Raw genomic sequence first — 17035 nt, 5'->3', positions numbered from 1 at the left:
CAGTCCAACAATTCTTCATATTTAGCATGTATAACATTAAAGTTAAATACAATTTGTTTTTAAAGAAAATATATTAAAACATCAGATTTAAAAATTAACCAAGTCTCATTATTTACCTGTGTGCTTTCCCTCGCCACTTGTATGGCTGAGCTGAATCAGGATTTATTTCAATAGCTCTGTCACAGTCTCGGATGGCAGCATTTGGCTTCTGTAATTTGATGAAGACACTAAAAAATAAGTATGATGTTAAAAAAGCATTCATTTCAAACAATTACATCTTTGGGATTGCCACAAGGCAATTCTTATTTAAATAAATAAGGAGAAATTAGCTTTTTTATTTAGAGTTCTCACCTGGCTCTCTTGGCATACAGAATGGCCAAACGAGGATTTAGCTTGATGGCATCTGTGAACAAGTCAATGGCTTTCTGCAGTTCACCTGAAGTGAAACAAAAGTTTACTGAGAAATAGTCGATACAAAATATTAGGGAGTTTCCGTTGTGGCTCAGAACGTTAAGAACCTGACTAGTACTCATGAGGATTCGGATTCAATCCATCACCCCACTCAGTGGGATAAGGATCTGGGGATCCTGTGCTGCCGTGGTGTAGACTGGCAGCTGCAGCTCCAATTTGACCCCTAGCCTGGGAACTTCCATACAGACTCGGTTGGGCCCTATAAAGCAAAAAAAGCAAAAAGAAACAAAAACCACCAGAGAATCTGGAGTTCCCACTATATCACAGAAAGTTAAGGATCCAGCCTTCGCTCTGCAGGGGCACAGGTTCAATCCCAGGCCCAGTGCAGTGGGTTAGCAGCTATGGTGCTGCTGCTTGGATTCAAGCCCTAGCCCAGGAATTTAATTCCCATATGCCATGGGGGGGGTGTGTGTGGGGGGGGATAGATATATATAAAACCATTCCTCACCTTATCACCCTAGACCCAAGGTTTCCACACAGTGCACCAAAGAGATTGAGACAGTTTATCTGGCATCACATGAACTGCTGGCTAGATGTCTATTAGTTTCAACACTGGATCACTACATTCATTACCACTATATTCTGATAGTATCTTTGAAAAAAAAAATTTTTTTTTCATTTTATGGCCACACTTGTGGCATATGGAAGTTCCCGGGCCAGGGATCGATCAAAGCCCTATGCCATAGCCACAGCAGATCCAAACTGTATCTGTAACCTACGCCACAACTTACTGCAATCCCAGATCCTTAACCTAATGAGTGAGGCCAGGGATGGAACCTGCATCCTCAAAGACACCTTCAGATCCTTAACCCACTGAGCCAAAAAAACTGTTGTTTAGCAGTTGCTGTGGTAAAAATCAAGAACTCTTGGCATTCCCATTGCAGCTCAGTGGGTTATGAACCTGACTAAGCAGTTCCTGTTGGGGCTCAGCAGTAATGAACCCAACTAGTACCCACGAAGACTCAGATTTGATCCTTAACCTTGCTCAGTGGGTTAATGATCCAGCGTTGCTGTGAGCTGTGGTGTAGGTCGCAGACTTGGCTCAGATCCAATGTTGGTATGGCTGTGGCATAGGCCGGTGACACCTTCGATTCAACCCCTAGCTTGGGAACTTCCATATGCCTCCGGTGTGTCCTAAAAAGACAATTATAAAAAAAAAAAAAGAACCCAACTAGTGTCCATGAGGACTCGGGTCCAATCCCTGGTCTGAGTTAAGGATCCAGCGTTGTCGCGAGCTGTGGCGTGGGTCGTGGATGTGGCTCAGATCCCGCATTACTGTGGCTGTGGTACAGGCCAGCAGCTGCAGCTCTAATTCGACCTCTAGCCTGGGAACTTCCATGTGCCGCAGGTGCAGCCCTAAAAGAAAAAATAAAAATAAAAAATCAGGAACTGCAGAAAAAATGATGTGGAGCAGGCAATGAAGGTGGCAGTGTCCCAACTTATTCCAAGATTTGAGAAGCTGTTTAGTGCCCAACACATATCCACAGCTTACTAGAAAATAGTTATTTAAGAATTAAATTGAATATATTTTCTTTCAATTTGTGTTTAATTACTTTTTCAAACTCCAACTTGCTAGGACACAGATACCTATTAGACTGTTTGGATCTAAATACAGTATAAAATATGTATTCCTTTTAGACTAGGATTGCTGTGAAAAAATGAAAACAGTAAGGACAGTATAAACATCGGAAGTTTGGGACCCTTTTTCCCAATGCAAGCCATCATCATTAGCCACGTGGACTACAAAAGAGGTCTCAGCATCTAAAACACTGCCTGGAACACAGTATGCCTTCAATAAGTATTTGTTGAACAAACATATTAAACTAAAAAAAGCATAACAAAAATATATGACAGCTGGAAACACTAAGGTCTTAATAAGAACAGTACTACTCCAGGCACATTACACATATTTACTCATTTATTTCTTATGACTCTATTAGGTAGGTTCTACTACCCTTATTTTACAGAGAAGGAAACAAAAACAGAGGCAAAGAGAGTTAACTTCCCTAAGTTTACCTAGCTATTAAGTACCAGAGCTGGGATTCAAACCCAGGAACTTGGGTTTCTTAAGTCCAGGGTTTAACTATATTCCTGCCTCTCCAACCCCAGATGGGGCCTGAACCTACAATCCCTAGCTTAGAATACTACTGTTTTACCTCTTTAGGATGTACCATAAAATTGCACTTATTCTAAAGTCAGAACTAGGCTATATTTACACATAAACACAGCTTTGAAAAAAATAAGGAAAAACAAGAATGTTACTTAGGTGGTGGCTGCTTCATTTTCACTTTGTTAACTATTGCTTAGGCAACATATATAAAAAAATTTTTTTAAATAAGACAGCAGTTCTCTTGGGGCATTGTCACTGCTGTGGCTCTGGTTACAGTTTTGTTGCAGGTTCAAACCCTAGCCCAGGAACTTCTACATGTCAGAAGTGTAACCAAAAAAATAAATTAATAAAGCAAGACAATATGCAAAAATACGCGACAAAAATAATAAATGAGTTGATAGTATGACACAGTAAGATCCTGGGGAAGCCAAAACCCCTCTGAGCCCTCAAGTTATTCATTTATCTGTAAAATGGGCAAGCATGAAATTTTAATGAAGTAATGCACAATTAAAACAATTAAACTGGAGTTGGCTATTGTGGCACAGCAGAAACAAATCTGACCAGTATCCATGAGGATACAGGTTCAATCCCTGGCACTGCTCAGTGGGTCAGGGACCCGGCATTGCTTCAGCATAGCCTGGCGGCCACAGCTTTCATTTCACCCCTGGGAACTTCCATATGCCAAGGGTGTGGCCCTAAAAAGAAAAAAACAATAAAACAAAAACCAAAGCATAATAAAGCTTCCAGGAATGTGGAAGACACAATTAAATGTTGGGTAGACATCTTCAGTAGCAGAAAAATGAAGAAAGGATGGTCAGGATGAGCAGCAGCTGGGATTAACCGATGGGTACAAATTACAAGTCAACACAGGTGAATAGTTTTATAGAGAAGCAATGAAGCACAGGTAAGGGAACATTCTAGGAAAGTGAGGTCTGGCTGGAATGAAGGGTTAATATTCAAAAAGAGAATAAGGCTAGGAAGGCAAAATATGGGATCTGACTAGCAGATCTAATGGTATGATGATCTTCAAAATGTATGTAAAAGTTAGTCACAGGTTACAAACAAAGGAGTGTGTAACAATAAAAAGCCAATCAAAATAAGAATAACTAGGGGCATCGAACAGAAATAATAAAGAGACATTTCAGGCAAGCAAACTATTAAAGTAACTGCAATAGTAACACATAAGGATCTAAACTAAGAAGGCAATACGATTACCAAAAACAAAACACAAAAAACAATTTGGAACAGCAATCAAAACTGAACTCATTCTAAAATAAAACTTTAGTTATCTTGTAAGTTTATGGATGAAGTCCAAATGCACTCAACAATGGTACTGTGACACAATACATCACACTGCCATGAAGAGGTCTGCAAAGTACCCACGTTGATAACTTGTTCTTATAAATTACAACTGATTAAACATTACAATGAATGCTATCAGCACTCTCCCACTCTGAAAGGATTTCCTGAAGAGGTTCTAATATACAGAAACTAGAACAAGAGGTGTTATGTTGATGGATGACATCTGTCAAGGGTGCTACTATGTGAAAAGGTGAGGCTCACTGTTCTAATACCATTTTGGGGGAAAAACCTTTCACCTTTTTAAAGCCTCTTGTCAATGGAGAAACACCAGAATACAGTCAGAAAGGACAGTGACATCAGTAGCTGTACATACCGTGAGGCAAAATAACTGATACCTGAGTCATTTCAGGCTCTTCATCAATAGAAAAGGGGTGAGTGGAGACAGGACACTTCCTTCTCCGGTAAAATACACTCAAATTTAAGTTATCTTCCACTTTCCCATTATTAACAGTTGCTGCAGTAGAGAAGTAGAAGCAGAGAACATTCACACTACTACAGAAATGCAGCAAAGAAAAAAAAAATCACTCACCATTATTTAGGGCATCGATGGCAGCCACTTTTTTATCATTGGCCTGATCCATCATCTCCTCGGTTATCTAGGGGAAAAGTAAAGATCAACTTAGAAGTAGCAGAAGAGCAAAGAGAAGGAGGAAGCAATTTGGACTTTCTTAGGGATGTGCAATCACAACCTCCAGGGACCAGTCCTGTGCTACAGCAGTGACAAGGCCTTAACATTCTGAGCCAACAGGGAACTCTAAGAGGTTAATTATGGTACATGATCAGTAAGTTTTAATCTTTCCAATGAACAATACATTTCGCTCCTTATACTCTGCCCTAGACTTCCCTCCATTACAATCTGAGTAGGTTTTTCTGCCCTAGCTTTACCAACTCCTTTCTAGGTATTCACAAGCACAAGCATACTTCATTTTATTGCACTTTGCAGACATTATTGTGCTTTTTCTAAATTGAAGAGTTGTGACAACCTCTGAGTCTACTGGAGCCATTTTTACAACAGCATTTGCTCACTCTGTGCCTCTGTCACATAATTCTTGCAATACTGCAAACTTTTGATTATTTTGTTACAATGATTGATGATCAGTGATCTGTGATGTTACTACTATGGGTTGCTGAAGGCACAAATGGTTAGCATTTTTTAGCAATAATTTTTTTTTTTTTTTTTTTTTTGGCTGCAGCGTGCAGCAGCCTGATGTGGGATCTCAGTTCCCAGACCAGAGACTGAACCAAGGCTGGAGCAGTGAAAATGTTTAGTCCTATCCATTAAACTCCCAGAGAACTCCCACAATAAAGTATTTTTACATCAAGGTATGTACATTGTATTTTTAGACATAAAACTATTGCACACTATTAAGACTAAAGTATAGTGCAAATGCAACTTTTCTTTTTTTTTGGTAACCCTGTGGCATATGGACTTCCAGGGCTAGGGATTGGATATGAGCTGAAGCTATGGCAACACCAGATTTTCAGCCCACTGTCCTGGGCTGGAGATTGAACCTGCATCCCAGTACTCCAGAGATGACACTGCTCCTATTGCACCACAGGATAAACTCCATAAATGAAACTATATTTGTACAGGGAAACCAAAAAATTCACTCACTTTATTGTGGTGGTCTGGAACCTAACTCAAAATGAGATCCCTAACTCGCAATGAGATCATACAGGAGGTATACCTGTACTAAAACACAGTCTCCTCCTAAGTGAAAAATTTCATAAGAAACTTGAATCTTCAGAAGAGAAACATCTTATTCTTTTGGTCTAATAAACACCTGTTGAGCACCTACACTAGACAGAACCACCACCATACAAGATGCTGAAGAGTCTGAGATTCTGTGGTGGCGCAGGGGAAACAAACCCAACTAGGAACCATGAAGTTGTGGGTTTGATCCCTGGCCTCGCTCAATGGGTTAAGGATCCTATGTTGCCATGAGCTGTGGTGTAGGTCACAGACTGCTTGGATCTGGTGTGGCTGTGGGTAACAGCTATAGCTCTGATTCGACCCCTAGCCTGGGTACCTCCACATGCCGAGGGTGTAGCCCTAAAAAGACAAGACCCCCCCCCAAAAGATGCTAAGAGTACAATGATTATTAGTAATAAAAACATATAACAATATTAAAAAAAATGTATAGCAACATTCTGTAAGAGACAATTTAACAAACAGGCAAAAAACCACTCTCACCATCACTGTAAAATATTACTGAAGGTGCTGGGTAATTCATTAAGAAAATGAGTTGAGAGGCTAAAGAAATGGAAGGAAAGAACCAAGCTATTTTTATTTATATATACCCAGAAAACCCAATAGTTATTAGATCTAAAACAATTCAATAAAGTTCAGATACAAGAGCAACATAAAAAACAACCCCAGAGTTGCTCTACATCAGCAAAAATCAATTATAAAAGGATCTAGCGTTGCCGTGAGCTGGGGTGTAGGTCCCAGACCTGGCTCGGATCTGGCACGGCTGTGGCTGTGGCGTAGGCCAGCAGCTGCAGCTCTGATTCAAGCTGGGAACCCCCACATGCCACGGGTGCAGCCCTAAAAAGCAAAAAAAAAAAAAAAAAACACAAAAGACTTCAGTTTATGGGAATATGGTGTACACGACACCCCCTCAGGTCTAAAACACACCTTTAAAAGCAATCTTTTTTTTTAGTTGTCTTTTCAAGGGCTGCTCCCACGACATATGGAGGTTCCCAGGCTAGGGGTCCAATTAGAGCTGTAGCCGCCAGCCTACGCCACAGCCACAGCAATGCCAGATCCAAGCCGATCCTGAGACTTACACCACAGCCCACAGCAATGTCGGATCCTTGACCCACTGAGCAAGGCCAGGGATTGAACCTGCAACCTCATGGTTCCTAGTTGGATTTGTTAACCACTGAAACATGATGGGAACTCCTAAAAGCCACCTTTGACTTAAGAATGCAGAAATCGAGTTCCCATTGTGGCTCAGCGGAAACAAATTTGACTAGCATCCATGAGGACGCAGGGTCGATCCCTGGCCTCCCTCAGTGAGTTAAGGATCCGGCTTTGCGTGAGCTGTGGTGGGGGTCGCAGATTTAGCTCAGATCTGATGTTACTGTGGCTGTGGTGTAGGCCAGTGGCTACAGCTCCAATTCCACCCCTAGCCTAGGAACTTCCATATGCCATGGGTTTGGCCCTAAAAAGACCAAAAAAAAAAAAAAGAGAATGCAGAAATCCTCAAAAAACAAGATTAAATGAAGGCCTAAAATCAAGGGAGCTGCTAAGTGAACATCTGTTTTCAACTTGTGAAAGGCGTCAAAACTGGTGACCTTGCAATTCTGTTTCTGAAGATAGTACAGGACACATGAAACAAATTTTAGATTCAGGTGACAAAAATATATGTTGTCTAAGCAGACTCTTCCGAACAAATCTGGAATCCCAAATTCCTACACCTGCAAGCATAATGGTAAACCAAAACCAAACTTGTCCCAAAGAAAAGAGGAGACATAGAGAGAGAAGTCTCCTCTGAAAACCATAAGCCAGTCTTTCCACTGGAATTCACAAAACTTGTGTAGCTAAAAAAGCAGCAAAAACACCATGCTGAGAATTTAAACTGGTCCTTGAGTTGGTAGCACCAACTCAGAGTCTTCTAGGAAGCACACTTAGCCCTCTTTGGAGATCACACCTTCTAGTCAGGCCTCAAAAACTTTCCACAGGTAAAATCTACAAGAACTCATGGTTTAAAAATACCAATAAACACACACACACACCCCACAAGTAAACAAAGTATCTCAAAGAGGAAAAATCTGGAAAAATATCAGGAGAGTTAAGACCAGGAAAACAGGTCAATAAGGAATTCAATGTGTAGGAGTTCCTCTGTGGTGCAGTGTATTAAGAATCTGACTGCAGCAGCTTGGGTCGCTGTGGAGGTGCAGGTTTAATCCTGGTCCAACAGAGTGGGTTAAAGGGTCCAACACTGCTGCAGCTATGGCACAGGCTGCAGCTGTGGCTTGGGTTCAATAAGCCACAGATGTGGCTGTAAAAACAAAAAAGTAAAACAAAAAGAAAAAAAGACCTAAAAATTAGATACCATATTCAAGGATAATCTCAACAGTGAGGAAATGTAGCTTCCCTTGAGATGATTAAGATTTAATGTAATTATAATGGGGGAAAGGGTGGTGGTAGTGAGGAAGAGAGTTAGAATACATCTGATTTTAAAATTTACATGGATGAACAAAGAGCCGGTAATAACCAAAAATGCTCAAGGGCTGGGGGGCAATATAAAGCTAAGTACAACAATGCATCACTGAGTACGTGGAAAAAAATCAGGCAAGTAGAACAAGAAAACACCAAGAGACCCACACATACACAGAAATCATAGTTCTTGGCACTGGTGAGAAAAAGACCTTTTCTTTTCTTTTTTTTTTTTTTAATTTTTTGCTATTTCTTGGGCCGCTCCTGCGGCATATGGAGGTTCCCAGGCTAGGGGTCCAATTGGAGCTGTAGCTGCCAGCCTACGCCAGAGCCACAGCAACACGGGATCCGAGCCGCGTCTTGCGACCTACACCACAGCTCACGGAAACGCCGGATCGTTAACCCATTGAGCAAGGGCAGGGATCGAACCCGCAACCTCATGGTTCCTAGTCGGATTCGTTAACCACTGTGCCACGACGGCAACTCCAAAAAGACCTTTTCAGTAATGGTGCTGATTGTTCCATTAAAAGTGAAAGGCAGGAGTTCCCATTGTGGCACAGTGGAAACAAATCCAACTAGTATTCACGAGGATGTGGTTCGATCGCTGGTCTTGCTTAGTGGGTTAAGGATCTGGTGTTGCCATGAGCTGTAGTGTTTGCTGCAGACTCCTTGTAGTGTATGTCGCTTGGATCTTGTGTTGCTGTGGCATAGGCTGGCAGCTACAGCTCCAATTGGACCCCTGGGAACTTCCATATGCTGGGGGCGTGGCCCTAAAAAGAAAAAAAATGAAAGGTAAACAAAGTTTTCAGAAAGAAAAAAACATTAAAGCAATTAAAATTGAGGTAATAAAGCATAATATACAGAACTTTCAATTTAACTGCATTAAAAGATTTCGTTATTAAAACAATGCAAAAATACGAAAATAAAACAATGTAGAGGAAAGATAAACCACAAACTAGTAGGAAAAAATGTGGCGTACACAGGAAACATATTTTTAGTATCCGGAATATAAAATGAACTTATAAATCAGAAAGAAAAAGATAAACAAATGTAGGAATTGCCATTGTGGCTCAGTGGAAATGAATCCCACTAGTAACCATGAGGTTGTGGGTTTGATCCCTGGCCTTACTCAGTGGGTTGGGGATCTGGCCTTGCCGTAAGCTGTGGTGTAGGCCAGCCACTGTAGCTACGATTGGACCCCTAGGCCTGGAAACCTCCATATGTTGCTGGTGAGCACCCCCGCCAAAGATAAATATATATAAAAGAGAAAACTCAGAAGAGGACCTCACAATCACCTGTGAATGAGCAATAAACATCAGAATATGTCAACTTCATCAGAAATCAGGAAAATGCAAACTAAAAGCCACAAGGATGTATCACTTCACATAGTAAGTTTCATAAAAATACACCATCATTGTAACATACTAATCGCAGCTTAAAAGACAGGTCCAGATCCTCACCAATACTTGATATTATGATACTTGCACACAACAATATCAAGTACTGGTAATGATCTAGAGCAGCCTTTTAAGCCGCGGTAAGTATATTACAGTGATTCTCAAGTTTTTCATGATCAACCCCCAAAGAGCCTTTTTAGACCTTTTTTTCCTTACTCAGTCCCTCTATTTTAATATTGCTGATATACTGCATATATGTTAATGGGCTATGACCTTTGGAACACCACTAACCATTGTATTATCTAGGCTTTTTAAAGCCCCTCTCCCAAGAACTGATTTTTCATCACCTTGAGGGCAGTATCATGCCCACTGTGACAAAACCATTTTTGAAAATAACCTGGCATTAGATATTCCACTTAGATGAACTCCACAGTCTCAAGAGCAGTACAATCAGATGCAAACTAAAATAGGTAAACAGAGGAGTTCCGGTTGTGGAACAGTGGAAGCAAATCCGACTAGGAACCATGAGGTTGTGGGTTCAATCCTGGCCTTGCTTAGTGGGTTAAGGATCCAGCGTTGCCATGAACTGTGGCGGACGTCACAGACGTGGCTTGGATCTGGCATTGCTACGGCTCTGGCGTAGGTCGGCAGCAACAGTTCCAATTAGACCCCTGGCCTGGGAACCTCCATATGCTGTGGGTGCGGCCCTAAAAATACAAAAAATAAAAAACAAAATAGGTAAACAGAAAACAAGTATTTCAGAGATTGTTAGAGAACATGATTAAAAATAAACGGAGTTTTCACAAGTGATAAAATGAAATGCTTTCCTAAATGCGTTAAGTCAGAGAAAGACTTTACTTGTGCTTTTCCTGTAAGAAATATATAAAATAATCACAATACAGCAAGCAGAAAATAAGCCATTGCACTTACCTCTACATTTTCATCTCCCATTTCCTGAGGAGCATCAGTGTCTGGTTCAATCACACCTTCATTGTCAATTTCTGAAAGAGTTAAAAAAACAACAGTAAGAACAGTGCTATCCAATATGGTAGTTCTTGGCCACATAAGGCTATTAAATTAAAAATTAATTAACCTTGACTAATACAACTGATGAACTGAATATTCCACTCTAGGTTAATTTATTTGATTTAAATATTTTCCTTTACTGATTTTATTTAAACTGATACACTAAAATATTTCTCTATTAAACACAATTTAACTGCTTCAGAAAGACATTTCATCTGAACAGTTATGTTATGTAAGACATTTATTATACTGTAGTGGGAATACTGGCAAGTACCTAGTTTACAGTACATATTACACACACCACTGGTTTGTTAAGTGTCAACAAACTGATTCAATTTTGTTTTACACAGCAGTATACTACAATGTTTTTTTTTAAAATATTTTATGCGGACAGCACAAATTACAATGGCACTTTGATGTAAATCATGATGAAATATTTAATTTTACTATTCTCTGTCCTTGAAGACATAGTATAGATAAACTTGAATTTTTTTTTTTTTTGCACTTTTTAGGGCTGTTCCTGCGGCATATGGAGGTTCCCAGGCTAGAGGTCAAATTGGAACTACAGCTGCCAGCTTACACCACAGCCACAGCAACACCAGGTACGAGCTGCATCTGTGACCTACACCACAGCTCATGGCAACGCCAGATCCTTAACCCACTGAGTAAGTCCAGGGATCAAACCTGCATCCTCATGTTCCTAGTTGGATTCGTTAACCACTGAGCCCCAACAGGAACTCCTAAACTTTAACTGCAAACTGATGCATACTACTGATGCAGAATTGAGCCCCAAAGATAGCACCATGACCAAAATGGTAAAGAAAGAGACTGGTAAAGGCTATGCTGCAAATCTCATGGTGGATGACGGTAGTTTGCTACTGCAAGCAAAACAAAATAACTGCTATACATAAAAAACTTTTAAAAACAATAAACAAAAGACTTTTTAGCAAATAAAGTGAATGTGATAAAAGCAGTTTCCCCTTAATCAAAAAAGAATGAAATTAAAATTAGCTACCTGAAAAGACAAAAAGACCAAAAAAACAAAGCCCAAAAGAAAAATGTTGCTATGGCTCTGGCAGCAACAGCTCCGATTTGACCCCTAGCCTAGGAATCTCCATATGCCACAGATGAGACCCTAAAAAGACCATAAATAAATAAATAATAAGCTACCTGAAATCAGAACATCCAACAAAAAACTTTAAATCAAACACTGAGCTTGTAACTCTAATTATAAAACAGCTTGATTCATGCAAAAAATGCTTTCAAATGGCGGTTTTTACTTGGGGCGGGGGGACACGACAGCATGTGCAGTGCAGTGACCTGATGTGGGATCTCAGTTCCCAGACCAGGGATCAAACCTGAGCTGCACTGGTGAAAAGTGCCAAGTCCTAACCACTAGACCACCAAGGAACTCCCAGATAGAGTTAAATTTTAAAAATTATTATAGTCATAGTAGCATTAGAAAATTTTTAGACTAAGAAACACTTTGTAAAAGTACAAGATCTGGAGTTCCATTGTGGTGCAGTGGAAACAATCCAACTAGAACTATAGGGGTGCGGGTTCGATCCCTGGCCTCGCTCAGCAGGTTAAGGATCCAGTGATGCAGTGGGCTGTGGTATAGGTTGCAGATGAGGCTCCGATCTGGCGTTGCTGTGGCTGTGGCATAGGCTGACATCTGTAGCTCTGATTCAAGCCCTAGCCTGAGAACCTCCATATGCTGTGGATGTGGCATTAAAAAAAAGCAAAAAAAAGGTAAAGATCTCATTAAGCCTCCAAAGAGTAAGACCTTCCTCACATATTAAAGATCAAGAGATTCAACAATCTGAAAAATGTTAAGTATTTTTCTTTAGCTTTTATATAGGTTCTATAAATTAAGAGACTGCCCAACTGATAACTGGGGTATGTATTTATAGAGTCCAAATTTATGAAGAAATGGGTCCGTTTGAAGCCTAAAAACACAAAACCAAATAAAACCCCAAACCCAGGGCATAGGTATCAATTCTTCTAAGCTGAACCAGTTTTATTAACACAGACGCAGGTACTAAAGGGAAATAATTTTTTGGTACTCAATTTTGTTACTGGAAACCTTTTACACGTGCCTAGAAACACTTGGGTATGTGACCCAACTTTTCCAACTGCAACTGAATAATGATCAATTATTTCCAACAAAAAAGATAACATCTGCATTGAGATATGCTATAAAAACTCCGAATTTGAAGACCTAGTGGAAAAAAAGGAAAATAGCTCACTGATAACTTTTCCATACTGATTTCATGCTGAAATGGTAACATTTTACATATATTGGTTTATATACATCATCTCAACTGTTCTTGAGATTTTTTTTTTTTGTCTTTTTGCTATTTCTTGGGCCGCTCCTGCGGCATATGGAGGTTCCCAGGCTAGGGGTCGAATCGGAGCTGTAGCCACTGGCCTACACCAGAGCCACAGCAACGCGGGATCCGAGCCGCGTCTGCAACCTACACCACAGCTCACGGCAACGCCGGATCGTTAACCCACTGAGCAAGGGCAGGGACCGAACCCGCAACCTCATGGTTCCCAGTCGGATTCGTTAACCACCGCGCCACGACGGGAACTCCTGTTCTTGAGTTTTAAAATGTGGCTCCTAGAAAATTTTAAGTTTCATATGTAGCTTATGTTACACTTCTATTAGATAACACTGAATCAATTTAGTAAAAAAATCAACACAGGACCATATCCCGAGATTATCAGATAAAATACCACTACCATCTCCTCACCCAGATCACTTTCCTCACTTGACGGTTCATCTGTCTTTATGTTTTCCTCCACCTTCTTACTATCTGTTTTTTCTTCCTAGTAAAGGGAAGGCAAACAATGCTATCAGTATTTAATAACACACCCAATATAGTGCTATTAACTTACAAAGTATAGTATACTGTATGTATAAGCTATTCATATACATTGTATTTTAGTTGTTAATTCTCTTCCTGTTTTATTAAACTAATTTTAGTTTTTTATTTTTATTTCTTCTTAAAGTATAGGTCCAGCCCCTACCTTTTAGACACTGAGTTTTAGAACTTTAAATATTCTGGATTTTAAGACGCTAATAAAGTAGATAGTACCCTCAATGGGTACTGCAGTCCACAACTCTCCATAATCAAACACATTACTACTTTTGCAAAATAAAAAAATTTTTAGCAGAGATATAGATTAAATATAATTTTGTCTTCATACAAGTTTATCATATGGCAAATTATCAAGGGCTCAGAACCTACCAAACCAACAAATGACTCATCTAAAAAAGAATACTTCTGAAGCTTTGACTTCTTTCATTTCACCAAAGATATGCTAAATAATAAAACAGCCAATTTTCTTATCAATTTAAGACAGCTAATCAGAAAACTGAGAAAAAAACCTTTCATACGTGACGGCAAAAAGAGGAGGAAAAAAAAAGAGTTCTGAAGGGAGCATTCTTAAAAAAAGAGTTCTGAATGGAGCATCTTCCCCCACATTCATCTCTAAACTTCAGCTCCTGATTATACATACTTTTTTATAAAGCAACACCATGAATCATTCCTGGAAATAAATATCCTTTGGATGTTAGGCAGAAAAAATTAAGAATTACTAACCTGAGCTATTTTCTGTTTACCAAATATTAATAAGTATTAAAAAACACTACGCCACATGCTAAAAAAATGATGATGAAAACTACAAATGCACACAATCACAAAGCCTACCACTTCCAGGTCATGCATATAACATGCATACAGCATTCAACTCTTTTATCCTACAACACAGTGAACATTCAACCCCACATTCTCAGTGGTAACTCAGACTCCAGACATTTGATGTCCAAATAGAAATTTTACAAGGTGATCTTGTGGAAATCAGGAGTGGTAATTTGAAGACAGCAGGTGAAAAACATCCCTAAGAAGCCATATAGTACTTTATCACTAAACATACAAATTCGATTCATAACTTACCTTGGTATTTTCTTCTGATTTAGTTTTATGAGTAGCAGGTGGTATTTTACCCCCCATGCTTAAGGATGATGGGAAAAAAAAAAAAGACATTTGTTTAGAAAACTAAAATTCATTAAGCCAAGCAACATATATTTACGCTGGGGGAAAAAATCCGACACTTAGTCATCTTTTAAACAAACCTTCAAGAGTTAACTCAATTAATTAGAATGCTTCAGTATTATGATTAAGTATTTTTTCAACTTAAAAAATTCTTTTTACAGCACACTGGTTAATAAAAATCTATCCCTTTCCTTGCCTCAATAAGCCTAAACAGAAGTTCTCACTGTGGCACAGTGGGTTAAAAATCTGACTGCAAGGAGTTCCCATTATGTCTCACTGGGTTAAGAACCAACTAGTATCCATGAGGATATGGGTTCGATCCCAGTCCTAACTCAGTGGGTTAAGGATCTGGCATTGCCAGAAACTTTCATATGCCACAGCTGCGGCTAAAAAGAAAAAAATCTAACTACAGGGGCATGGGTTGCTGCAGAAGCACAGGTTCCATCCCCAGCCCAGCACAGTGGGTTAAAGGATCCAGCATTGCCAGAGCTGCAGCTCAAATTCAATCCCCAGTCCAGGAACTTCCATATGTCATGGGTGTGGCCATTTGGGAAAAATAAAAAAGCCTAAATAATATAATTATATGGTTTCTTTGCCCATTCCTAGGAAAAAATGAAGCAGAAAAATATGCAATGACAAAATCATTTGTACAAGTCATTAGAGTTCAGTAGATATATCTGAATCCAAAACTTTGAATTTTTAAATCAGATTTTGATATTTAGTAAAATTATCTCAAATTCAAATAGGCAGTTCATGAAATATCTATGAAGTCACAGTACAATACTGAAAACGTTTATTTCCTCTGAGTAGTATCTACTACAAGGATTCTTTTTTTTTTTTTTGGCTTTTTTGCCATTTCTTGGGCCACTCCTGTGGCATATGGAGGTTCCCAGGCTAGGGGTCTAAACGGAGCTGTAACTGCGGGCCTACACCGCAGCTCACGGCAACACCAGATTCTTAACCCGTTGAGCGAGGCCCAGGGATCGAACCTGCGTCCTCACCGTCCCTAGTCAGATTCATTAACCACTGTGCCACGACGTAACTCCTACCACAAGGATGCTTCCTTGCTTCTGTTCAAATGCCTCTCACATTGCAGATTTTCCTCCTTACCCTTCTACACTTCACCCATTAGAACAACTTCTTGACCTTGCCTTCTTTCCCAAATATTCCAGAACACTGTGAGTTACGTACAAACAACTTAAAAACAAAGGAATTAAAGACCATGAAGAATTAACATTACATGCTCCTTTGGGGATAGACTCTGAAGCATAAGGGCTACATGCAACAGCCCAGTGACTAAAATGATCAAGGGCACTCCACAAGGGTGAATGGAGGCTCAAGGTCACAAAGACTTAACGTGTGCCGTTTAAAAAAAAAATTCTTAAAGCCATTAAGTTTTATGAAAAAGAGATACGTTAACTTGGAAAACAGAAAGGAACCTACTCCACAACACCTTCAAGCTATCACACCCATACTTACACTCATTTCGGACACAAAGTATGTGTACACTGGATTTAAAGGGATACTGGTTTTCCAAAGTTCTTCTGCCAACTTACAAATATTAGCAGTGTATGAGAATTCAGCTGTTCCACAGTTTGGCCAACACTCAGCTACCATCCATCTTTCAAATTTTTAGCCATTTTTGATAAGTGTGTAGAAGTATCTCATTGTAGATTGAGTCTTTGTATGTATTTTTTAGCCATCTTTGTTTGTTCATGTATTTATTAGCCACGTTTGTTTTTGTTTTGTTTGGCCGGGCCAGATGCATGCAGAAGTTCTGGGGCCAGGAGTTCCTGTTGAGGCTCAGTGGAAATAAATCTCACTAGTATCCATGAGGACGCAGGTTTGAACCCTGGCCTCACTCAGTGGGTTAAGGATCTGCCTTTGCCGTTAACAATGGTGTAGGTCACAGATGTGGCTCCGATTTGGCGTTGTTGTGGCTGTGGCATAGGCCAGTGGCTAGACTCTGATTCGACCCCTGGCCTGGGAACTTCCATATGCCTCCGATGTGGCCCTAAAAAGATGGGGGGGGGGTTCTGGGGCCAGGGCTCAAACCAGCGCCACAGCAGCTCCTTAATCCGATGAACCACCACCAAAGAACTCCTATTAATTTGCCATTTTAAAAACCTTTTTTGTAGGAGTTCCTGTCGTGGCGCAGTGGTTAACGAATCTGACTAGGAACCATGAGGTTGTAGGTTCGGTCCCTGCCCTTGCTCAGTGGGTTAACGATCCAGCGTTGCCGTGAGCTGTGGTGTAGGTTGCAGACGCGGCTCAGATCCCGCGTTGCTGTGGCTCTGGCATAGGCCGGTGGCTACAGCTCCAATTCAACCCCTAGCCTGGGAACCTCCATATGCCGCGGGAGCGGCCCAAGCAATAGCAACAACAACAACAAAAAAGACAAAAACAAAAAAAAACAAAAAAAAAACAAAAAAAAACAAAAAAA

General features: G+C 40.1%; 1 protein-coding gene across 1 annotated transcript in view; it reads right to left on the bottom strand.

Moving 5' to 3' along the window:
• The window catches only part of ST13 (ST13 Hsp70 interacting protein), a 34673-nt gene that overhangs the window by 12320 nt on the left and 5318 nt on the right, over positions 1–17035 (bottom strand). Inside the window, exons 2-7 of the mRNA XM_047786176.1 lie at positions 14494–14551; positions 13288–13363; positions 10436–10506; positions 4473–4539; positions 352–436; positions 117–227 (exon numbers count right to left, since the gene is read on the bottom strand). Coding sequence (XP_047642132.1) covers positions 117–227; positions 352–436; positions 4473–4539; positions 10436–10506; positions 13288–13363; positions 14494–14551 — 468 coding nt within the window. The remainder of the gene's footprint in view (positions 1–116; positions 228–351; positions 437–4472; positions 4540–10435; positions 10507–13287; positions 13364–14493; positions 14552–17035) is intronic.

The sequence above is a fragment of the Phacochoerus africanus genome, chromosome 7, assembly GCF_016906955.1.
Source record: "Phacochoerus africanus isolate WHEZ1 chromosome 7, ROS_Pafr_v1, whole genome shotgun sequence".
Taxonomy (NCBI): Eukaryota; Metazoa; Chordata; class Mammalia; order Artiodactyla; family Suidae; genus Phacochoerus; species Phacochoerus africanus.
This window is presented reverse-complemented; position numbering and strand designations above follow the sequence as displayed.